We start from the raw sequence: 26,123 nt of genomic DNA, 5'->3' as shown, positions 1-26,123 counted from the left end.
ACCTAAAGCAAAATGCTCAACTCCTACTGAGCTGACAAATGCAATCACAATCTGGCAGGCACCGTAAAACAACCCAACTTCTTTTTAAAGAACAGTCATGTCTTTGCTTAGACCACAGAGGAATGAGTACTCCCCATAGGGCTGCGACAGCCCCCAAACTGAAAGGTGACCCCCACATCATTCATGCCTGTCACCCAGAAGCCTTCTGAGATGAGGCACCTGCCAGGCAGAGAATAAGGACTGCAGCTCTGAGCTGATGGAGCACTGGTCCCAGCAGCTCTAATTCACAGGGTTCAGCACAGTGGTTCCAAGCACAGGCTCTAGGAAGCAAACTGCCTAGGTTTAAATGTGAGCTCCACCTCTTCCTGGCAGTATGACATTGCCATAATTATTTAACTTTTCTCAGTGGTAGCTTTCTACTCCATAAAAAGAAGAACGCATGTTATGCAGATTAAATGAGATACTTCATGTAATTTTAGCATGCTGTTTCCTACATTTGCAGGTCTCAATACATGTTCACTTTTGTTATTATTACATTGCTATTACAATTTTGAATACCGTTCAAAGCATGGGATAGAAGGAAAGGGATACTTCCTCAAGGGGTGGTGTGACATCAGCCATTACCATTCACCTGACTTTCCGTAATAATAATATCAATTGTTGCTGTTTCAGCTCTTTGACATTCCCTCCATTCAGAGATGGGGTGTATGCCCTTCTCCCTTCAAAGTGGGTGGGATTTTGTAACTGTTTCAACCAACAGACTATACTATGGACAAAAGTGACACCATGTGACTTTTGAGATCAGGTCATTAAAGTGTTTCTGTTCTGCCTTGCTCACTGGAATACTTGTACTTAAAGCCATCAGCTGCCATGGAAGTAGCTGGCCATCCTGGAGCTGCCATGTTGTGAGGAAGCTCAAACCAGCCACAGAGAGAGACCACAAGGAAGGCCCCAAATCTATAACAGTGAAGAAAGACACCAGGCCAATGCCCACAGCTCCAACCCTCGCTGTTCCAGCTCCAGCCACTAACTAACTGCACGAGCCCTTCTACCCGCCAGGATCACTCAGCTAAGCCCTTCTCAAATCCCTCACCCACAGACACCATGAGAGCTAACAAAATGATTGGTGTTGTTTTAAGCCATTTTGTTTTAGGTGATCTCTTAGGCAGCAATTGGCAACCGGAAGATTCATAATAAGCATATGTGACACCTATCCAGGGTTACTTTCCCACCTGCTATCTCATTTCATCTGCACAGGGAAGAACACATTATTATTCTCATTCTGTATTAATAAAATAGACTCCAAGAGAGTAACTGAACTGCCCCGGGTCACATGGCTGCTGCTGCTGCTGCTAAGTTGCTTCAGTCATGTCTGATTCTGTGCGATCCCATAGACGGCAGCCCACCAGGCTCCCCTGTCTCTGGGATTCTCGAGGCAAGAACACTGGAGTGGGTTGCCATTTCCTTCTCCAATGCATGAAAGTGAAAAGTGAAAGTAAAGTTGCTCAGTCGTGTCCGACTCTTAGCAACCCCATGGACTGTAGCCCACCAGGCTCCTCCATCCATGGGATTTTCCAGGCAAGAGTACTGGAGTGGGGTGCCATTGCCTTCTCCAGGTCACATGGCTAGTGAGTGGCAAAGTAAAGATTTCTGGTTAGACATTCTGACTCCAGTTTACAGTTTTTGTGCTGAACCATGGCTGACTCCCAGAATGGACCAGAACCAGAAATGCAAGAAAAATGCACATATCTGTACAAACAGAGGCAGAACTGGAGATCAAAGAGGATCATTCTGTTCCAAGTCCAGAAGCACAGAGAAACCAGTCCCTCATGGAAGCAGAATTGCCCTGACAACAGAAACATGCAGGAAGAAAATGGGCAGCAGTGACTTGAAGGGGACATCATTAGGGAACGATAAGAGGGCACAAGGCTCCAATTTCTATCACCAGCGATCTCAGCTGACAGCCCAGGTGTCATTACAGAAGCGTTTTCAGAAATACTTGTCATAGCCCAGAGAAGTTCCAGTGCCACCAGAGATGATGACAACGTCCCTAGTTATGAGGCCCTGCATGCTGACAGGGTGTCAGGACCAGCTTCAGCACTCATAACCATAAGCGCTGCCAAAGGAGGAGGATTCTATTTTGACTCTGACTGACATTTCTTGTTTGCCTATATGGAATTTTCCCTAAAATCTTTAAAGATGCCAAGTGATGGAAACAGAGGAAGCTTATTGCTAATAGGTCTGAAGCCAGCATCGCAGGGCACATGTGCCCCTGGAGGAGACAACATTGAAATAAGATGCCAGCGGGCCAGAACTTGCTAATTCATCTATGGAACCTCTGAACAGAATCCAGGGTTCACAGGTGAATTCCACCAAAATAAATAAATAAATAAATAAATAAAATAAAAAGAAGTAACATTATCAAGACACACACAGAGTATAATAAACGAACAAGGACTTCTCTAGCACTCCAATGGTTAAGACTCTGAGCAGGGATGGGTTCAGGTCGAGGAACTAAGGTCCCTCATGCCATGGGGTGTACTCAATAAATAAATGTACAAAACCTTAATTCTCAGGTACAAAAGACTAAAAAATAAGTTATGGTAGCAACAAGCCCAAGATCTTTATCTTTCAAAGAGCATAGAGATAAAGTGAACCCCACAATTTATTTTAGTTGTTCTTTAAAGCAGTAGTTTCCAAACAGTTTCTACTATCTCAGAATCATTTGGATACAAAATTTTAATACCTAAATTTTGGGCCCTATTCTCAGGGATTCTCAATCAGTAGGATGGATGGGTTCCATGAATATGGATGTTTGGTTATGTAATTCTAATGTACAACCCAATCCGGTAACTACTCATTTGACAGAGAATGTTCACTGTAACCATAACATCGGTTGTCTAGTAGCCAAGGGCTTCCCCAATGGCTCAGACAGTAAAGAATCTGCCTGCAATGCAGGCAACCTGGATTTGTTACCTGGGTCTGGAAGATCCCGTGGGGAAGGAAATGGCTACCCACTCCAGTATTCTTGTCTGGAGAATTCCATGGACAGAGGAGCCTGCAGACTACAGTCCATGGAATCACACAGAGTTGGACGTAACTGAGCGACTAACACTTTCACTTTCTAGTAGCCAAACTCCAAAATGTTAACAGAGAATGTGGCTTCCTTGAAGAAAAATCTGTTTTCTAGGCTCCCTTGCAGCCAGGTGGCAGCTAAAGGTACCAGCTAAATGAAGTTCTGCCAATGTGATCTAAAAGGGACTGACTGTGAAGTTTCTAAGACGTGTTCTTAAAGCAAGCTGATACACTCACCCTTCCTGCTAGTTGGAATGTGACTGACAGAGCTGAAGCTCTGACAGTCATTAAAGACCATGCAATGACCTTGAGAATGCCAGTCAAGCCAGCTGGGTGACAAGATACAGGAAGCCTGCATTCCAGATATGAACATCCCTACATGACAGCCTCCAGATTTCTTATATGTAAATAGAAACAAGGTGCAAAGTAGCTGTTACTTAGAATTGTTTGATAAACAGTGAAATCAACTACTAACACAATAATAATGCCACGGTTTGCCTAAAGTTCTAGTATTGTTACATTGTTACCACTGAAACAGTTTGAGGCAAGAACTTGATTTTAATCCATAACACACAAATAAAGAAACCAACACTCAGAAGAGTGATGTAAAGTGCTCAGAGCCTCACCACCATCAAGGTAGGAAGGGAGCCAGATTTGGGCTCCTGTCTCCCACGTTGAAAGCCTTTTTTAAAAAAAAATGGGGGTATAACTGTTTTACAATGTTGTGTTGGTTTCTGCTGTATGACAAAGTGAACCAGTTACATGTATACATATACCCCCTCCCTCTTGGATCTCCCTCCCATCCATCAAAAGCTTGTGCACCCCAATGTTCATCACAGCACTGTTTATAACAGTCAGGATATGAAAGCAACCTGAATGTCCACTGACAGACGAATGGATAAAGAAGATGTGGTACATATATACATTACTGAAATATTATTCAGTAATGTATAAATAATAAAATTATTTAAATAATTTTATTTAAATAAATAAATAAAATTATATAAATAATAAAATTATTATTATTCAGAAAATATAAAGGAGTGAAATTGGGTCATCTGTAGAGATGTGAATGGACCTAGAGTCTGTCACACAGAGTGAAGTCAGAAAGAGAAAAACAATTATTATATATCAACACATGTATGTAGAATCTAGAAAAATGATACAGGGCAGGAATAAAAAGCCAGTGGTCTTTTGCCCACACTATTTTGTGGGACACTTGGGGCAGAAGCCCTCTTTAGAAATAGGATGTGTGTATCTCAGAAAGCTGAGCAGGAGAAGGAAGCCACTGGCCACACAGGCAACAGCAGGAAGAGGAATCCTCAGTTTTCACCCTCTGTTACATTTGCACCCTCCCATTTTTTTTTCCTTTTCCTTTTCTATTTTTCACCTCCTTAATCTTACCCAGTGGTTTAAGTCAGTCTGAGTCATAATAATGTAAACACACTCGAGGAAAAGCATTTCCTCCCCCGGGCCAGCCCACATTCTAAACTGATGTCATGATCATAACCAGAGAGTAGAGAAGCCGAAAGAAATCAAACCAGCCTTCCCTCAGGCAGGGAAAGACCATTCCCAAGTTAGGGCCCAGCCCAGACCAGCCTAGATCATCAACATTTAACTGTTAAAGTTGCTAAGTGATCATTTTCAAAGATGTAAAACAGAGATCTTCCATAACAGAGGCCACTAGCAATGGTTGTAGACAATTAAATGAGACTGGGCCTGGCATATAGTCAGTACCTACTTATAGGAAGCAGATCACCAGGCAATTTAACATAATTCCTGTCTTATGCTCTCCTGAATGCATACCATGCCTTGGCTAACCCACTGATTCTTTTCCTAGATAGAGGGAAGAATGAAGAATTATGCAGTTAACAAATGACTAGCTGGCTCTCTACTCCCCAACAGCGCCCCCAAGCAACCTGGCAGGTGGACCATGCAGGCAAGATAACACTTGGAGGAGTCAGTCACACGATGGAGAAGGATGCAGAACCCAACTTCCTGCCTCGATGACTCAATGAGATTCTCCCCTTCTCCCCTTTCCCCTTTCAAACCTGTAGGACTTCCCTGGTGGTCGAGTAGTGAAGAATCCACTTGGCAATACAGGGGACACGGGCTCTATCTCTGGTCCAGGAAGATTCCACATGCTGTGGGGCAACTGAGCCCGTGTGCCACTGCTCCTGAGCCCGCTCACTTAGAGCCCATGCTCCCCAAGAGAAGCCACCACCACGAGAAGCCCATATAAACTGGAGAAGTAGTCCCTCTGGCCACAACTAGAGAAAACCTGCACACAGCAGTGAAGACCCAGCACAGCTGAAAATACATACATAAATAAACAAATTTTCTTTACAAAATGAAACAAAAATGAAATTTATGAAGGAAAAAAATGATCATGGCAGAGCACAATCTTCAGAGTTGGTTTCGGATCCCAAGTCCATCTTCTCCCCAGACTGCCAGATTTAGGATTAAAACATCTTTCCTTTCTATTAATACTTGCCTCTCAAATTATTGACTTTTGAATGGTGAGCAGACAAACCTGAGTTTGGGAACAAACAGAATTTCTCTTTTCGTCCATCATCTCTTCCTGACTTCCCACCTCAGAAGGTAAGAACCAGAAGAAAGGGAATTTTGTCTCTTTTCCCATCACTGCTATTTCCTAGCACAGAAAACAGTGTGAGATCCACAACAGAGACTCAATAAATACTCGTTGGATGAATGATGACGAAACTGCAGCCACTTCCCTGCCTGGGTTCTCTGGGCTCACCTGACCAACCATCTCACCATGCCCTAAATCCTTTCTTGCTTGACAGAGTCTTGCTTCACGTTTTCCCTACCCACACACACAGTCCTCATAGGACATCCCCCATCTACCTTTCTCCACCTCTCCACCAGCCCACACTTCAACCAGTGTGGAGAGTCCACAAGAAATGTTCCAGTCCTCAGGGGCTCTCCCTGACCACTACAGTCTACAATCCCCTCCCTGACCTTGCACAGACCTGAGTCTACATCACTTCATAACTAAGCCCTGTATCTGCTTATGACATACTACAGTGTCTCACTGATATCACTAAAAACCTTCTTCACGTGAATAGCATCTTATAGTTCGCAAATTCTTCTCTCTTCAGGGAGTTCGAAGTTTAAACATTATGAGAATGTGGTCAGGAAACAGAATAAACAAACACCAAGTAATATATGTCTGTATCTAACTAAAAATAACAAAAATGACCCACAATTGAAAACACAGTCTGTACCAGACAGTATTTGTGGCTTTCTCTGGCCATCCCACCTCCTTTTCACAATACTGCATGAAGCAGGTGTTATTTTCTAAAGTTTATTGAGGAGGCACATCTGAAGTTCAGAGAGGTTAGGTAATTTGTTCAAGCACTCACAGCTAAAGCCAACAGGGTTGGGCAGTGAACTCAGGCTTCTTTATCTCAAAAGGTCTTGCTTTTAACAAGGAGGGGCTTCTCTGGTGGCTCAGACGGTAAAGAATCTGCCTGCAATGCAGGAGACTCGGGTTCGATCCCTGGGTCAGGAAGATCCCCTGGAGAAGGGCATGGCAACCCACTCCACTATTCTTGGCTAGAGAATCCCACGGACAGAGAAGCCTGGAGGGCTACAGTCCATGGGGTCTCAAAGAGTCAGCCACGACTGGGTGACTAACACTTAACAGAGATGCTCTAATTTCCCTCCACTAGGACTAGAAGAAGTATAAAATGAGTGTGTGTGTCTGTCCTCATGCACATTCAGAGCACAGAAGAGCATAGATGTATGAAGGAGAGGGCTGAGGGGCAGCAAGGAGAGGCAGTGGGTAAGTTTTTCAAATGACCAAAGAGTTGCTAAGAAAGCCAGCATACCCTAAAAGGGGGAAAATGAAGGAAAGCTATCGAAGTTCAAAAAACTGCTTTAGATGAGCAAGTCTCTGGTTCTGAATTACAGAAGCTGGGTGTAAAGTGAGAATGAGGTCCAGGGGAACTGCCCAGCTGAGCCACAGGCCAGGGATAGCACTGTCACTGGAGGCTAAGAAACAGGGCCCCCAGGATGACAGCTAGAAATCTCAGCATGCCAAAATGAGCCGCAAAGAAACAAGTAGCAGTTTCCATCAACTGGCTGCTCTTAATACCTCTGTGGTGCAGGCTTTCTTATCCCCATTTTTCAGATAAGGAAAACTGAGGCTGAGGCTTAAACAATCTGCCAGGCAAAGTGAGTAACCAGGCCAGATTCACGCCCAGGCCTGGGTCAAGGATGCCAGCTCTTTCCAGGCCCCTGGCCATGCTTCCAGGAGGCATTGGCCTGGGGCCAGGATGGGCAATGCGGGGCTGGGTCCTTGGAAGGTTCCCAGGGCTCTTTACCTCGCACTTCTCCACGACTGGCTGCTGCCCGCACTCGGAGCTGTTGCCTGCCACGATGCCGGCGCGAAGATTCTCACTGTCGCCGGTGCCCTCCTCCATGGAGTAGGTCTTAGAGTGGTTGCCACGCCGGTGGGATGGGCTGCGGCCCTGGGCCAAGCTGAGCTGCCGGCGGAGGGCACGGTTCTCCTCCTCCACCTCGCGCACGCGCACCTCCAGGCTCTCGCGCTCCCGCTGGCTGGACGCAGTGTACCGGGGGCTGTGCGGCTGGGCCTCCAGCGGGGACAGAGACACCGGCTTCCCATCTGTGGGCAAGATGGGAACAGTTAAGGTCGAGGAAAACAACGTGAGCCCCTCCACGTGCCCGGGACATCCAGATTCCTTGCACAGTCCCACTGAGAAGGGAAAGCAGGTGGAAAGTGAGTTACACATATATGCATCCAGAGTGAACTGGGAACAGAGTTGAAAACAGAATGACTTGCCATGAGGGTAAAAAACTAACATGCTGCTTAACTATTTACAATCGCCAAGACCAGAGTCCATTGACAGGATAAAGCTGTGGTATATACCCTTGGGAACATTACTCAGCCATGGAAAGAGAGAATGCCATTTGCAGCAACATGGACGGACCTGGATATTATCATACTAAGTCAAAAGCAAATATCATATGATATCTACTATATGTGGAATCTAAAATATGATACAAACGAACTTATTTATGAAACACAAAGAGATTCAAGAGGCTTAGAAAACAAACTTTGGTTATGAAAAGGGATATGGAGAGTAAATTAGGAGTTTGGGATTAGAACATTCAAACTACAATATATAAAATAAACAAGGTCTTACTGTATGGCATGGGGAGCTATATACAAAATCCTGTAATAAACCATAATGGAAAAGAATATGAAAAAGAATATGTATATATGTATAATTGATTCACTTTGTTGTACAGCAGAAACACAATACTGTAAATCAACTATACTTCAGTTAAAAAAAGAAAAACTAACAGGCTGTTTAGAGAAGACAATTGTAATTTTCCTAATTAAATCCACTGTCTTCTTTTCCCTACTGGGCACATTTCCAGGTAGATATTCTCGTTAGCAATAAAATATGAATATGAAGGAGGCGGTGGTGGGAGGGAAGGAGAAGAATGGGGGTGGATAGGAGGAAGTGGAGAAGAGCAAAAGGAAGAGAAGAAATAAAAAGGAGAAATATTAACTACTAAGTTTATTTAGTTCTTCCTATGTAAACTCCTATTCATCCTTCAAAACCCAGTTCCAGAAGCATCACCTCTCAAGGGAAGCCTTCTTCAATTTTCAGATAAAATATCTATCAGCATATTTCAACACAGCACTAAGACAAATATGTATCTATCATACTGGATTTGGTAAATTGTTTTACTAAATGTTTCCTTTGAAGATTGAGAGCTTAATAAGGATAAAAACTGGGTCTTACTTATCTTTGTGGTAACATTATATCTGATAAATGCTGGCATGGTAGATGCATCTGTCCATGCCAAGAGTAAAATAGTTAAGTGCAAAAACGAAGAAGGAAGTAGGAGCATAATCATGTAACTGAATGCCAGAAACAGTCTATACACTGTCAGAAACCATACACAGAGAGGGCAACTACATCTCTCAAAGTCACATGAACGGAACATAGGGGGATCAGAATTTATACCAGGTTACTCTTGTCTCAGAGCCTGTGCAATCTCCACTTAAATGCAATTTCATAAAAGGCCACATAAAGAGCCATGGATTTAAAAATGAATACAAAAGCCCCTTCTCTAAGGATACTTAGCATAACTCCTTGTATACAGTAGGTGCTCAATGCAATCTTACTGTTGAGGAGCCACAGGGACACAAGACACACCCCAAACTGTCCCATGCTGCAGAAATCCCGGGATCCAGCTACAACACAGCTGCCTCAGAGACAACCAAGCAAAAATCACGTCTCTAGAAAATTATCCTCTCTCAGCCGCCTGCTAAAAAAAAAATATATATATATATATATGCTCTTTTTTTTCCTCCCACTTGGAGTTTTTCTCCTTCCTGCCCAGACCCCACTGAGCTTGCAGACTGTCCCAGGGAGACTGTGTGACTCACAAAACTTGAGGATCAAAGACTGTGATGAATTACACCCTATGAGTTTCACCTGTGTTGCCTTGCCGTGACGGCCTCTGCCCAGGGCCTTTTGATGTGTCTGTGGGTTTGCACAAACACAACTCCTTTTTTCCCTCTTAATCACCTCAGGGTAAAACACCTGAGCTCTGGGTCCTCTGCTATCCACACAGCAAATATGACTTGCTGAATTCCACTGCTCGGGACCACAGATCAAAGGCCGAGGCAGAGTGTGTGGGGACATGAAATCACAGGTTGATTAGGACTGCATTGTTACCAAGCTCTCTGATTACAAGCTCGACCCAGGCTTTTGAAACCTGTCTCCTTGGTTGGTAAAACCAAATTAGTTTCACTGAAAACGAAGAAGAAAAGGTAGCAACAGCAATTGTGTTTTCTCAGCCAACATCGACCCTTCCAGCAGGGGTGAGGAAGATGACCACCTAGCTCCATCAGTGGGCAGGACAGTTAGGCTTTATACCTGCTATGGCTCTGTGTGGGGCTGGGTAGCTGACAATGGTAATGTCTTGGGTTATCACAGCACAAGCAGGTGGCCATTGGCGTTCCCATTACAGATGAGGGAACTGAGCCTCTTAAAGTTTAAGCCGTATTCCCCTCGTGGTGACAGGAAACAAGGTCTCTGTGACTGCACGTGGCCGAGCTCCTGCATTTAGGCCCTGAATTGGAGGTATAGTTGTTCTGGTGTCTCAGGGGTCTTCTTTTTTCTGAAAGGACCTTAGCATATTTGGGGAGGAACCCAGGAGGCTCTGAAAGCCCACCAGGATCCCAGAAGCTCCGGAAAAAAAATATAACAAATGGAAACTCTAATAAATTTGTTCTTTAGAGGGATTAAATACTCTCAACTTTGGTTTTCCATTCTCTGAGAGTGGAAACCCTCACCCTGCAAGGGTGACAGGAAGTGTAAGACACTGAAATACCAACCATTTGGCCTCTCATTGGAAGGCATTTGGTGTCAATTAGTTCCCGCAACCCCTGTCCAAGGGGTGCACGTGATGTTATGGCCAAAATGAGCTGATGCTGTAAATTAGGGTGCTGAGGGCTCTCCATCTACTGAATACAGGCTGTTCTCTGAGTGGTCCTTGGGAGCAAGTGGCCAGCAAACTTTCACTTACTTTGATATGTGGCATCCCTGCACCTTCTTCCCTTCAGCCTTAGGCAGGTCAAATTTCATCCAGAGGCAAGAGAGAAAGGCAAACAGGGTTCCCATGGGGACGTGGTCACTTCCTCTAGCTCCTCTCCCCAAAGCTCCGCATTTTGCGTTATTTCTAATTCTTTGATTATGTGCTTGTAAAGACACAATTATGTAATCCCGAAGCAATTCTAAATCCAGGGTAGTGAGAATGCTTTCAGTAACCTGTGTCCATTTCCTGCTTTAAATCCCAGCTGGTTTTGACCAAACATAGCTCTCAAAGACTTGCAGGTGTTTTCTCTACCATAAAACTCCATAAATTTGTCATTGATGAAGTCACATAAAAATAATAAAGTAATAAAAGCCAGGCCTCAAGGAGGGGGGAGCTGATGTTAAAGCAACATGCTTGACTGTGCCCAGTGCCTGGCACCTAAGAAGGGCTCAGTAAACAGCAGGGAGGGAGATGGGAGGGAGATTCAAAAGGGAGGGGGTATATGTATACCTATGGCTGATTCATGTTGAGGTTTGACAGAAAACAAAATTCTGGAAAGCAATTACCCTTCAATTAAAAAATAAATTAAAAAAAAAGAATTGCTGGTTTGTGTGTTTGTCTGAACAGTGCACCACCTTGAGCAGGACCCTTCATCTTCCTCAGCTGGTTTTTCATTCTGACAGGGAGTGAGTGTCCTGGAGATGTGCTCCAATGCCCTTCTCGCTCTAACTTCCCAGGAGCTCAAGTACAGATGGACCCTCTGTCTCTAACCCGGGCGACCCATCCAGTACTTCGTGGGCAGAAATCAAGACAGTGGGGCCCATTGCCCTGCCACTGCTCATTCCAGTTTTATTCAGCCTGACTCTGGCTTTTGTTCCTGGACTACTCTCCTCTCTGGCTCCTGCCCCTTTTGCTCCTGCTGCTCCTAGCCCTCTGGAGGTGGGGTGAGGAGACAGTTAGGACAGTGCAAGCTCTGCTCTCTTAGAAGTGATTTGAACATCTCTGTGATGCTTTCTGGGCCCTGGTCTCTCCCATCACATGGGACTTTTTGGCCTATGGAAACTACTGTACCCACAGCAATTATTTGTCATGCTGGCAGTGGTGAAGCTTTCCCCTCCAATCCAGCTTGGATAAAATTCCGGCCCAATACACATGCCGAGCACATAGCCCGCCCCACATGCAACTCATCACCTGAATTCAACCAAGTAGTCTATACACTAGTCACCAAGATAGGTCCACTGGTGCCTGTGGTTCCACACCTGCAGATTCAACCAAGTGAGATACATATTTGTTGAAAAAAATCTGCATGTTGAGGGTCAGTGCAGTTCAAACCTGTGTCATTCAAGGATCAACTGTATTTACAAAGTGACCTCATTATAATCTGAATTGCTGGGGGAAGTGGGAGAGATAGCCAAGAAAAGCAAACAAATCACATCTATTCCTAAGAGCATAGGATTTGGAATAAGAAAAGGCTGAGTCTGTATTATGGTACTGCCACCTGTTTATAATTGTGTGTTAGTCACTCAGTCATGTTTAACTCTGTGTGACGCCATGGACTGCAGTCCACCCAGCACCTCTGTCACGGGATTTTGCCAGGCAAGAGTACTGGAGTGGGTTTCCCTTCAGGCAAAGTACTTACCTTCTGTGACTCCTTGTCCCCATATGTAAAATGGTGTGTGTGTGGTGTGTGTGTGTGTGTGGTGTGTGGTGTGTGGTGTGTGTGGTGTGTGTGTGTGTGTGTGGTGTGTGTGTGTTTGTGTGTGTGTGTGTGTGTGTGTGGTGTGTGTGTGTGTGTGTGTGTGTGTGTCTCAAGCATATTACCCAGCATCAGGCCTATTCAGAGTAGACACTCAAGTTTCCCCTTTCTACCCACCCCACCAAATCTGGAGGCAGGACACAAGGACATGGTGAAGAGGACCCTTTATTTCTGAGCCCCCCTGACCTTTGCTTTTCTGTTACCTTTCCTTCCAGTTTTCTTTCTTTTTTTTTGATCTACACTCAATTTGCACACAGAGAGCATCTTTATCACATAATGCCTATACGTTTTGCTCTACAGTTCAGCCCACTTTTACAATGTCAAACAAGACATCATTTGAAATCTCACTTGACAACATCTTCCTCCTCCCTCCCAAACTTCTTAAAAAACATGAATTTATCACTGGATTTGAATCTCTGAATCCACTTGAGATGAATGTTCTGAATTAAGAATCAAAACATCTAAGATTCAGAACAAAAAAGGTAAATTGAAAATCAACCTCCGTGCAGTGCGGTGACAGAGATTAGGGACTTGGCATCCAGAACCTCCTAAGTGATGATCTGAATCAATTTGTGTGTGCTGAAATCTCTCTGGAGTGCTGGCATTTCACACCGTGATATCCATCATTGAAAATGGATAGATAGAACTGGGTGCTCATTAATGGAGGCAGGGCCCCTCAGCCCTGAGGCCATACATGTTGGGGGCTCACACCAGCTCCTTCCAGAGGTGACACCCCTAGATCTTTCTAGGCAAGGACACCAGAGTCCCTGCACTCATCCTCAGATTTCATGAAGGCTGTCCCTGCCCACCCCACACCACCCCAACTACATCATCCTACCCATGATGAAGACACCGCATCCCTAACCTTTATACAGCAAAATCCCCCTACGTACAATCTGTTGCCAGGGCCTGCCAATTTTCCCTTCCTGATGTTTGAAGCACTTGTTTCTCATTCTATTTCAAACATTCCATCTCAAACCCAGCCTTTTAATGGTATCCTAAAACAGGGGTCAAACTTTTTCTATAAAAGCCCAGAGACTAAATATGTTTTACTTTGCAGGCCGTGCAGTCTCGAATGCAAGGACTCAACTGGCATGGCAGCACAAAAGCAGACACAGAAATTCCTAATGAGTATGGCTGTGTTCCAACAAAACTTTATTTAAAACAACAAGTGCTGGGCCAGATTTGGCCTGCAAGCCCTAGCCTGGGCCATTGTTCTAGCACATTGGTCTCCTCAGTTTGTCTCCCCACTTCCAATTTCTCTCTCTTCCAGCCAGCCTTACTCACAGGTGCCAAGGATCATGTTCTTAATGAGAACTCTATTTCCGTCACATTTTGCAATTTGAAAAATGTACAGAAGCCACTCTGTCTGCTTCAACGTCATCAATCAAACACTTCGTCAGTTCCTATTGAGCACATGTCCTGCGCTTAGAGGCTGTGTCATTTCATTTTAATTCATATAACACTTTAAATGAAGTGGGTGTTCTCACTGTGTTAGACAAATGGGAAAAAGAAGAAGAAACAGGCTCATGATTTAACTTGTTCAATGTCATCCCAGCAACAAACAGCAAACGGAGCAATTTGAACCCAGGTTCATTGGCTCCAGATCAACTTCTCTATTTGCCCCAACCATAATGTTTCCTATTTGCCCCTCTCCAAACAAGTACAATCTAGTTTGTTGTTTCTTCTGCTTCATCTCTTGGTCCCTTAGGCAAGTGGTTCTCAGTCTTGGCTACCATTACAATCCCTTGAGAAACAACAACAACAAAAACTCCCATATTAATTAGCTCAGAATCTCTGGAGATTAAGGTCTAGATATCAGAATTTTAAGAAGCACCACTCTCCTGGTTCTCCTGTGTAGCTGAGATTGAGAAATGCTGGCTTAGGAATTTCCCCCAGTTCTCAGGCTGAGATACCACAAGCCCCAGCCACCACTGTTTGCTCCTTAAAGCAAATTTAAGAAACTGGCTTAGATACAAAGAGGTCTTTAGCAGCACTGCTGCACTTAATTCTGGTGCTGCTCTAACTCAGGGCCCAGATTCTTTGTTTGAGTCTCTACTATATTCTTAGAAGCTCCCATCACATAACCCAGGGAAACTTAATTTCCTTTATACCCTAGGCTACCTGGTGTTCTAGCTCCTCCAAGCTTGGGGCTGTTGCTGCTATCCATCCCCCTTCCTTCCAGGATGAGAGCTCTTCCCAAAGCAGGGCCCTATGACTGCAGCAGCCAGAACTTGCAGCTTCCCTGGTTCACCCAGACACCCATCTCTAAGACCAATAGGTCACTTCATTCCAATGACCTGTCCAACTCTTCACCTTCCACCTAAGGTTCTGCTCATTAGGGATGCATTTTGTAATTTTACAAAACACAATGCCCTTCTTTCAATCAACATAAAAACTTCACGTGCGTGCGTGCTAAGTCGCTTCAGTTGTCTGACTCTTTGTAACCCCAAGGACCATAGCCCTCTAGGCTCCTCTGTCCATGAGATACTCTAAGCAAGAATACTGGAGTGGGATGCCATGCATCCTCCAGGGGTACTTCCCAACTCAGGGATGGAATCTGCATCTCCTACATCTTCCTGCATAGGCAGGTGCGTTCTTTACCACTAGGGCCACTTGGGAAGCTCAAAAACTTCACACCCTCCTTCAGTGCATTTTGAAATTGAAAAATAAATTAAACATTGTGGCCAAAGTCATTTTAGAAAAATTTAGAAATCTCAGTCCAACCTTGAAAGTTGCACGTTTTAGTGAAAGTCACTCTGTTGTGTCTGACTCTTTGTGACCCCATGGAATATACAGTCCATGGAATTCTCCGGGCCAGAATGCGGGAGTGGGTAGTTGTTTCCTTCTCCAGGGGATCTTCCTAACCCAGGGATAGAACCCAAGTCTCCCGCGGTGCAGGCAGATAAAACTGTTGTTAAATTTTAATCACTGGAGCCCCACGTGACAGTTGATTCTACTGATATGTCACAAGTCCAGGTATCACTAATTCTTGGTAGTTGATAGTTTCAGAGAAAGACGCAGGTCTGGGTGGAGCCATTTTCCCAAGTTCTGAACCTGTGGAATCCGACTCACCCAGAGAAGAAAAATGGGAGTGATGACATGAAAAGGCTGCTTACTTGTCATGGGATAAATAGGGTATGTTTTACCGCAAGATTCTCCAAAGTCATTTTCTGGAAGTCATGTTCAGCAACCAAAGCAAACTTGAGTTCCAGCAAAGACCCTGAAGATCATCTGGCAAAGATCAAACACAACAGTAAGGAAAGAGCGCCCCACACGCTTCTAAAAAGAATCTGCTTGTATATTTTGGAGATTAATTAATTCTTTATCAATTGTTTCATTTGCTAATAATTTATCCTATTCTGAGGGCTGAGTTTTCACCTTGCTTATAGTTTCCTCCGCGAGCAAAAGCTTTTAAGTTTGATTAGGTCCCATTTGTTTATTTTTATTGCCATTATTCTAGGAAGTGGGTCATAGAGGATCTTGCCGTGATGTATGTCAGAGAGTGTTCTGCCTATGTTTTCCTCTAGGAGTTTTATAGTTTCTGGCCTTATATTTAGGTCTTTCATCCATTTTGAGTTTATTTTTGTGTATGGTGTTAGGAGGTGTTCTAATTCCATTCTTTTACACATAGTTGGCCAGTTTTCCCATCTCCAAAATATACAAGCAGCTCATGTGGCTCAATACCAGCAAAACAAACAACCCAATCAAAAAGTGGGCAGAAGATCTAAACAGACATTTCTCCAAAGAAGACAAAGAAGCCATTCTCCAAAGAAGATGGCTAATAAACACATGAAAAGATGCTCAACATTGCTCATTATTAGAGAAACGCAAATAAAAACTACAATGAGTTATCATCTCACACCAGTCAGAATGGCTATCATCAAAAAGTATACAGACAATAAATGCTAGAAAGGGTATGGAGAAAAGGGAACACTCTTAGATTGTTAGTGGAATGTAAATTGATACAGTCCCTATGGAGAGCAGTATGGAGATTTCTTAAAAACTAGGAATAAAGCTACTATATGACCTAGTCATTCCGTTACTAGGCATATACCCCAAGAAACCAGAACTGACAAAGACACATATACCCCAATGTTCACTGCAGCACTATTTACAGTAGCTAGGACATGGAAGCAACCTAGATGTTTATCGCTGGATGAATTGATAAGGAAGTTGTGGTACATATATACAATAGAACATTACTTAGCTACAAAAAGGAACACATTTGAATCAGTTTTAATGAGCTGGACGAACCTAGAGCCTGTTATTGTGAAGTAAGTCAAAAAGAGCAAGACAAATATCATATTAATGTATATATATATGGAATTTAGAAAGATAGCACTGATGATTCTACTTGAAGGGCAGCCAAGGAAACACAGACATTTTGGACACATTGGGGAAGGAGAGGGTGGGATGATATGAGAGAACAGCATTGAAACATATACATTATTGTATGTAAAATAGACAGCCAGTGGGAGTTTGTTGTATGATACAAGGAACCCAAAGCCAGTGCTCTTTGACAACCTAGAGGGGTGGAATGGGGACGGACGTGGGATAGGGGTTCAAGAGGGAGGGGACAATACATATAACTAATGCCAAATCATGTTGATGTATGGCAAAAACCATCACAATATTGTAAAGTAATTATCCTCTAATTAAAAAAAAATATATATATATATATACTATAAAGAAAAAAAAAAAGGCAGAAAAGAACTGCAACCAGGAGGCCAGGAAAAGTGGCCTAGATTCATCTCATCGTAATAGATTTTTCCTTCATGAAATTGTTTTCCAGAACCTTGTCTTAAACAGCTTCATTAAGTCAAGAAAATGAAGACATTTTTAGCACCAATTTGCTGTCTCCCTAGCTGGGTTTTGGCTCGAAGTGCTTAAAGGGATCCTAATAAGCAACAGTGTCAGTGGTTTGCCCCTTGAAACTTCAGGATCAATGATTTCAAAGCTTCAATTCCCCCCCCCCCCCCAAACATCCTAAGTTCTGAAAGTCAGAGACAGTTGGTCTTTGAACCACTGTTCTTATAGAAGTGTAACTGAATCTTTCCGCTTCTAAATCTGGCCAATCTTATTTCTCTTTGATGTCCAAAGAATCTAAGTATTAACAGAAAGACTTTGTTGTTAGCATTGAAATCGTCACCAAACAAGACAAAGTATAATGTATTTAGAGCTCTATTTTTTATATAATTGAATGACATGGGGAGCAGAGTTGAGTTCTTAGACCACTTAGGTAGTTTAGAAAACAACTATTGGAGGTTAACAATACGGTGGACCCCAGAAAATGTGGTCTTTATTCCAATCTCAAGAATCAACCAGTGTGTGAGAGCAAAATAAATTCACATTCCCATCACCTTTGATCACTCTCTGCCCCCATTTAGTTCATTAACTTCAATCATGTGTTTCTTGCATAGCCTCAAAGATGCCCAGCTTTACTGGTGATCTTCAATGGCTGTTTCCTGTTCTATAGTCCCTTGAGACATAGTTCATATACTTGCAATAGTTGGAAAAAGTTCCCTTAATTAGGAGAGACTTCAAAACCAGAAGCAAAATGAGGACAATGATTTTATCCTTTGCAAAGTGTGAAATGGACATGCCACCCCAAGTTACCAACCAACATGGCCTTTGATGAAATAATCAGACTCAGAAATATTCTAGCATTCTTCCTTGTAATTTCCTTCTTGGAAACACTCAAGATAAATGACTTCATATTTTTCCACTGATCTATTTTTTTTTAACCTTAGCAATAAATGTGCTATTTTATATGAAATATTCATAGCCCTTATAAAATCCCACTAATATGTTCCAAGAGTAGCAAATCATATACATTGGAGAGAATCATATTTTATAGTAAACCATTCTTAATGAGGCTTACTTTTTTTTTTTTTTTTTGGTAACTAAAATCTTGTTCACATCAAGGAAGCTACATGGGATGAACTCTTCATCAAGGTTTTAAATTTTATATCCATCACACTAAGGATACTGAAAACTATTCTTTTCTAAAAATGTGAACTCATACTTGGTGTAAGCCTCACATTGTCATTCTTGGTGGCCATTTTTATTCATCAGAAAACATTGAAAAATAATTTTAATGAGGAGTATTGACATGAATGTCTGGTTTGGATTATGGAGGAATAGAAGATTTCAGTGGCAGACAGCAGCTGCATCAGGACTCAAGACAAATCTGCAAAGCCCTCACTCATCCATGCTGCTCCCTTCTCTTCCTCAGGGCTCTTTGTTGCTGTTGTTGTTTAGTTGCTAAGTCGTGTCTGACTCTTTTGCGACCCCATGGACTATAGCCTGCCAGACTCTTCTGTCCGTGGGGTTTTCCAGGCAAGAATACTGGAGTGGGTTGTCATTTCCTTCTTCAGGGCTTCTTCCCCACCCAGGGATCAAACCCATATTTCTTGCATTAGCCGGTGGGTTCTTTACCACTGAGCCACCAGCGAAACCCCCCTACCCCCAGGGCTCCTAGGTTATCTCATTTTAGAAGTGAAGTGTCAGAGCGGAATTCAGATCTAGGGAAAAGAGTCAAGGACTCTTGTAAAAAGGACTAAAAAGACCCGATCGCCTTCTAGCACGCATGCATCTTTCACCGGACCGTGTCAGACTTGAAGGATGGTGCTCCACTCATCTAGGGAAGAAGGGGACAAACAAACAGCACAGCTCGACTTGATATTCTCCTGAGTTTGGAGGCTGGCACATTCTCATGAATGTTCTGGGAGTGAAAAAGGAAAACTGAGTGCAAAACATGACTAGAAGTTGAGACAGTATTCTCCAAGCTCTATGTCAGTGACAGGGATCACTGTGCTTATCCGCCACGGCATCTGAAATGAGGCAGGTGCCAATCTGAGCAAAGGCTCTTTCTCTGGGCTGCATGTAAGTGAGGGGAAAAACCCCATCTCCCACCTCTGGTATTTCAGGAGGTCTTGTGTCAGTGAGGACTGGCTTGATCTGCATCACGTTTTCTGGGCCCTCTGACACACCTCATCTGCTCTACATTGAACTGGCTTTGAGACATAGCCACTGCTCTTCATGCAAACCTCATACAGAAAGCCCTGCCTCAGGAGAACCCAACTTGGCCTGCAGTGTTCATGATATAGTTAGACCTGATGAGATGCTGAAAAAAAGGAGTTGGGAAGCAGACCAGCAGAAAGAATTATCCAAGACAAGCAGGACTCTTGACGTGCATGGTTAAAGTCTGAAATGGTTATGGAGCCCACCACCAGCACCAGTAATGCCATAAAGAATATGCCTACATCTCTCCAAAGAAGACATACAGATGACCAAGAGGCACATGAGAAGATGCTCAACATCACTAATTATTAGAGAAATGCAAATCAAAACTGTTACTACAATTGAAGTATCATCCCCACACTGGTCAAAATGGCCATCATCAAAAAATCTATAAACAATAAATGCTGGAGACGGTGTGGAGAAAAGGGAAGCCTCTTGCACTGTTAGTGGGAATGTAAGTTGATATAGCTACTATGGAGAACAAAACAGAAGTTCCTTAAATAACTAAAATTAGAACTATCATAGGACCCAGGAATCCTACTTCTGGGTATATACCCTGAGAAAAACAGAATTCATAATGACACATTGTACCCCGATGTTCACTGCAGCACTATTTACAATAGCCAGGACAAGGAAGCAACCCAAATGTCCATCAACAGATGAATGGATAAAGAAGATGTGGTACATATACACAATGGGATATTACTCAATCATAAAAAGGCACAAAACTGGCTCATTTGCAGAGTTGTGGATGGACCTAGAATCTGTCATGCAGAGTGAAGTCAGAAAGAGAAAAAAAAGAAAAAAAGAAAAAAACAAATATTGTATATTAATACATGTGTGTGGAATTTATAAAAATGCTACAGATGAACCTATTTCCAGGGCAGGAATAGAGATGAAGACACAGAAGGTGGACATGTGGACATGGGGAAAGGGTAGGGTGGGATGAATTGGGAGGTTGGGTTTGACATATACACATAACCATGTGTAAACAGCTGGTGGGAACCTGCTGTCTAGCACAGGGAGTTCAGCTTGGTACTCTGATGACCTAGGTGGTTGGGATAAGGGAGGCAGAGGGAGGCTCAAGAGGGAGGGGATAGATATAAAACACACAGCTGATTCACTTCATTGTACAGCAGAAACTGTAAAGCAATTATACTTCAATAATAAAAGAGACTATTTCTACACATTTCAAAGACCAGAGGAAGCGAGTATTTTTGTGAATGCGGTTGATTCTTTCAACAGCATCCCCTTCCTGTAAACTGCCACGTCACCTAAATCAATGTTACCAGCCTCGGCTCAATTGTAAATTAAAAACAAGAGAAAGCAAGCAAAAGCCTGCCTGAGCATCCCTTTGCCTATAAATGACTGCTCTGCTTTTCCTTCTCTCCTTTTCCTTTCTTCACAGTCTCCAATGCCCTCCTTATCAGTTTGACTTCAAGTTATACTCCAATTGCCATGAGCATCTATTAATATATGGAGACAAAATTTTTAAAAAGAAGAAGAAAAACCCTTATCATCCTTTTTTCACCCTTTTCTGACAAATCCAAACTATCCCTTGGGAGGAAATAAGAAATGAAGCATGAGGTTTTATCAGCATAGATTGGGGGCAGGGATAGATAGAAGATTTTTATCAGGAGTTCAGTTTGACAGAAATAGTATTTTATCAGGATGGGCACTTGGCAAAGATAAGACATTACCAAGAGCAAGATAGATGCTTGGGTAAAATATCGTGCTAATACCTATTAAGAAAAAGCTTCCATCTCTACTTTTGGCAGATTGTTATTTTCTCCCAAGTCCTACTCCAGAGGTAATAGAGATTTTTCTAGAAGGTGCTTCCAACCTTATCACAGAGGCAAAAAGAAAATGAAGGACTCTCAACTCAGCTCCACTAGGGGACAAAGCTAGGAGTTTCCTTGGCAAGTTCAAAGAAGCATGGGCTTGGGTGCAGGGAGCACCTAGAGAGGACCCAAGGGATACCTGGGTGGTGGTGGTCCAGGGCCAGACTGCAATTCCTGGCCACAGATAGAAGATCCCCTGGCAGGCCAGAGGCCCACCTGAGGCTGTACTAATGGGACTGACCTCAGAAGCCACGTCAAGATGGGATAATCGGAGAGGATCTATCAAGAGGAAATCCTTATTCATCGGGCTTTCTGGAACTGCTCTTGAAATCTCCTGCACTTTCTGACTCCATTTTCTGCCTGAAGTGTACCTCCAAGAACCAGGGATCTTCACTACCCAGTTATATCCAAAGCCCTTACACATGGAAGCCCTGTGCTAAGATGCTGGCTGGCACCACTGGCAACTGGAATGAGCATTGTTTGTGCTGTTTCATTTGCAGGTCTTGTCACCTGGTGAATTACCATTGCCTCTCCAGTACCTGGTTCAAAAGTCCCTTCGAGGCAGCCTTATCCAATCTGCCCAGAGTGGGCTGGCTGCTCTGTTCCTCTCCCAGTAACTAGATTTCCTGGAACCCCCTACCATGGATCTAAGGTGAGGGGTCTTACTATATTTGTAGCAGCTGTCTGTGCAAACTGCTTGGCACTGGGACTCCCATCCCCTCAGCACCTGTTCAAGGCAGATACTGTGCCAGGGAAGGCAGGGATGACATTGCGCCACTTTAGTTTCCTGAATGTCCAGCAGCATGTCTGTAAGTGATAGGCATTCTTACATGCTCCCAACTGCGGAAAGATGACGACGACTGAGGAGTGAAGTGATGCCCCTCATCCAAAGAGAGCCTTTCCTGGGACGTCCCTGGTGGTCCAGTGGTTAAGACTCTGTGTTCCCAATGCAGGGGGCCCAGGTTGGATCCCTGGTCAAGGAATTAGATCCTACATGCCACAACTGAAGGTCTCGCGTGCCATACTAAGACCCGGTGCAGCCAAACGAAACAGCCAAACAGATTAGAGACCTTCCTAAACCTTCTGCCCCCCACTTCAGTCAACAGCATTACTGCTGTTCCCAGTGCAACAGGCCAAAAACCCAGGGCTCATCCCTGAATTTCTTCCCTCACTTTCCACACACGCTGTGTGAGCAATGTGTCGGAATGTTGACTCTGCCTTCAAAGTACACCCTGAATCCACAATCTGACCACCATCACCACGCAAGTCCCAGGCCCCACCATTTCCCACCTGGATTCATGCAACAGCCTCCTACCCAGCCACCCTGCTTCAGTCCACTCCCCACTTAGCAGCCGGAGGACACTTAAAAATGGTTCTCAGACCCTCTTAGCACCCTGTTCAAACCACCCCTCATATGGCTTCCCATTAAACCAGAGACAAAAGCCAAACACTTCACCATGGGTTACACGGTCCCACGAAACCTTGACCACAGTTATCTATCTGACCTTAGAAAGTTCCTCCACTCCCTCTGCAGCCACCTCACTGGCCTTCTAGGCGTTCTCGAATGTACCAAGCACTGTCTCACCTTGGGGCTTCTGCACCCGCTGTTGGCTTTCACACTCTGAACTAGGGGGCCTGCTTCATTACCAGTCCTTAGAGAAGAATCTGTGCACCAGCTCCTGAAGCCCCACCCCTGCCCATCTGTCAGCCCCAGTCTCTCTCACTCCATCTCTAGCTCTTCTTCTCTACATATCACAGCATTCTCCCCATGTAGACATTTCTTTGTTTCCTTCTTGTTGGCCTGTCTCTACCCCTAGAATACAAGTTCAGTGGTAGAAGGGTCTTTTGTGGATCTGTCTCAGCCACTATTATACCTCCAGAGTCTATAGAACCAAGCATGTAATAGGCTTGCAATCAAGATCTTAAATGACCAAGGCAAGGAATACAAGCAATTACTAGAATAGGTCAATGACAGTGATTGGGTTCTGAATGAGGATGACAATTCTGAGCACCCTTACTGACCACGCATGTTGGCTGAGTGAGTCTCAGACATTATCTTATTTAGGTCCTGAATCTCTGAAGAGGGTTTTATTGTTTCCATTTTAAAAAGGAAAAAGCAAGGGCTTGCTGAGCTGTAGTAACTTGCCAAGACTTTCTGCAAACAAAGGGATGAGGTTGAATTGACACCACACCACCTCCCCCACCACCCACCAAACCCCTGTTTTCATTTCACCTTCTGCCTCTAAATAGCTCTTTCCAGGAAATCAAGGTTGCATTCCCATGTGACAAGTGGGGACACCCTGCATGGCGTATACTTATGAGAGAGACAAGTAGCAGAACAGTTTCAGTAGCGATCAAGAAAGTAAAGAACTTCCTGCAAAAAGACAGATAGGAAGAAAATCCTCATAAAACCATTTCTAACAGCCCTCTGAACTCTGTTCAAACACAGCCAGAACACATGAGGCTGACAAAGCAACCCAACTACACTATCAGATGTCCTGGAGGACAAGCACATGCAGAAGAAAGAAAAGGGGAAGCAGAGAGGAAAATTCCTGGTATCTTGATCTCAGATATGCAGATGACACCACCCTTATGGCAGAAAGTGAAGAAGAACTAAAGAGCCTCTTGATGAAACTGAAAGAGGAGAGTGAAAAAGCTGGCTTAAAACATTCAGAAAACTAAGATCATGGCATCTGGTCCCATCACTTCATGGCAAATAGATGGGGAAACAATGGAAACAGTGACAGACTTTATTTTCTTGGGCTCCAAAATCACTGCAGATGGTGACTGTAGCCATGAAATTAAAAGACACTTGCTCCTTGGAAGAAATGCTATGACAACCTAGGCAGCATATTAAAAAGCAGAGACATTACTTTGCCGACAAAGGTCCACCTAGTCAAATCTATGGTTTTTCCAGTAGTCATGTATGGATGTGAGAGTTGGACCATAAAGAAAGCTGAGCATTGAAGAATTGATGCTTTTGAACTGTGGTGTTGAAGAAGACTCTTGAGGGTCCCTTGGCCTGCAAGGAGATCCAACTCTTAGGTAGTTAGAATAGAAAATAGGAGTCTAAAATGGCGGTGGCTAAAAGACAAGGAAGGGAAAAGCCCAAGAAAATAGAACAAAGGAAGGTCAAAGGAAGGTCCCGAGGACTGGAGTGAAGACCTCAGGAAGAACAAACAGCACTCCTGGCTAAGCCCAATTTACATAGGGCAGGCCCAGGGGAGGAAAAAAACATACAAGAGGAGGAGCCAAAGCCCCCCCCCCGCCCCCCGCCGCGGCCTTCTCTCTCTCCGCCCCCCAGCGGCGTACTCCTCCACTCTCTTCTCTTCGCGTCTTTGGGTTGGCATGCCCTCATACTTGGAGGATGGATTCTCCTGCTATCTTCTAAATAAAATAGAGCTGTAACACTGATTTGTCTAAGAGCTATAACATGGTTTGTCCAAGACCCGAGAGCTATGACGCGCTGAGGGCTTTAATGTCTGTCGCTCCAAATCTTTGTTGTGACAAGACAGAACCAAGGAGAATACACTCGCCTGACACAACCATTCCATCCTAAAGGAAATCAGTCCTGAATATTCATTGGAAGGACTGATGCTGAAGCTGAAACTCTAATACTTTGGCCACCTGTTGCAAAGAACTGACTCATTGGAAAATGGATGCTGGGAAAGACTGAAAGCAGGAGGAGAAGGGGACGACAGAGGATGAGATGGTTGGATGGCATCACCGACTTGATGGACATGAGTTTGGGTAAACTCGGGAGTTGGTGATGTACAGGGAGGCCTGGTGTACTGCAGTCCATGGGGTCTCAGAGTCAGACATGACTGAGCAGCTGAACTGACTGACTGATCTTGATCTCAGCATCCTGGGTGCCCTGCTGTGAAGTCCTCTTGTGTTATTTCACCATCAAATTTTGTATTTTAAATTTAAGTACATTTGACCTCGGGGGCTTCCCTGGTGGCTCAGACAATAAACAATCTGCCTGCAATGCAGGAGACCCAGGTTTGATCCCTGGGTGGGGAAGATCCCATGGAGAAGGGAATGGTTACCCATTCCAGTATTCTTGCCTGGAAAGATAAGAGGAGCCAGGCGGGCTACAGTCCATGAGGTCGCAAAGAGTCAGACACGACTGAGTGACTAACACAGCTGACTTACAATGCTGTGTTAGTTTCTACTGTACAGCAAAGTGACTCACTTATACATGTATTTGCATTCTTTTATTAAAAAAAATAAACATGTATTTGACCACACTGGATCTTAGTTGCAGCATGTGGGATCTAGTTCCCTGATCAGGGATCAAATCCAGGCCCCCTGCATTGGGAGCCTGGAGTCTTAGCCATTGGATCACCAGGGAAATTCCTCTTTTTAATGTTCTTTTCCATTATAGTTTATCCCAGGACATTGAATATAGTTCCCTGTGTTACTGAGTAGGACCTTGCTGTCCATCGGTTCTAAACATAATAGTTTGCATCTACTAACCTCAAACTCCCAGTTCATTCTTCCCAATCCCCTTCCCCATCTTGGGTCCTTTTGAAAGAATGCCAGCCTTTTGGTCACCTAAGCTGGAGAGCTACTGTAGGAGTTAACACGAGGCCATTATTTGTGAAGCTGTAAGCAATCCCAAGGCTGTAAATAGAGATGGACCTATTTTGCCTTCCGTAGTCTATGCAACAGAGAGGAGGTGGGGGCAGAGGAAAGATACACACACGATGATAAAAGGGGTCAGGAAGGCTCAGCTGCCAGACTCCCACCAGGCAGGAGAAGGGAAGAATGGGGGGAATCAGAACCTTTGTCTGCCATCAACAGAATATTCAGAGGCT

The 26,123-nt window shown here is 43.9% G+C and overlaps 1 protein-coding gene across 3 annotated transcripts in view; it reads right to left on the bottom strand.

Annotated features, from left to right (window-relative positions):
• Nucleotides 1-26,123, bottom strand: part of LARGE1 (LARGE xylosyl- and glucuronyltransferase 1) — a 609,285-nt gene that overhangs the window by 321,752 nt on the left and 261,410 nt on the right. For all 3 annotated transcript variants that reach the window (XM_027541848.1, XM_027541849.1, XM_027541850.1), the window contains exon 3: nt 7,425-7,726. In XM_027541848.1, the coding sequence (XP_027397649.1) occupies nt 7,425-7,726 (302 nt within the window). The remainder of the gene's footprint in view (nt 1-7,424; nt 7,727-26,123) is intronic.

Source organism: Bos indicus x Bos taurus, chromosome 5 (genome assembly GCF_003369695.1).
Source record: "Bos indicus x Bos taurus breed Angus x Brahman F1 hybrid chromosome 5, Bos_hybrid_MaternalHap_v2.0, whole genome shotgun sequence".
NCBI classification, from domain to species: Eukaryota; Metazoa; Chordata; class Mammalia; order Artiodactyla; family Bovidae; genus Bos; species Bos indicus x Bos taurus.
This window is presented reverse-complemented; position numbering and strand designations above follow the sequence as displayed.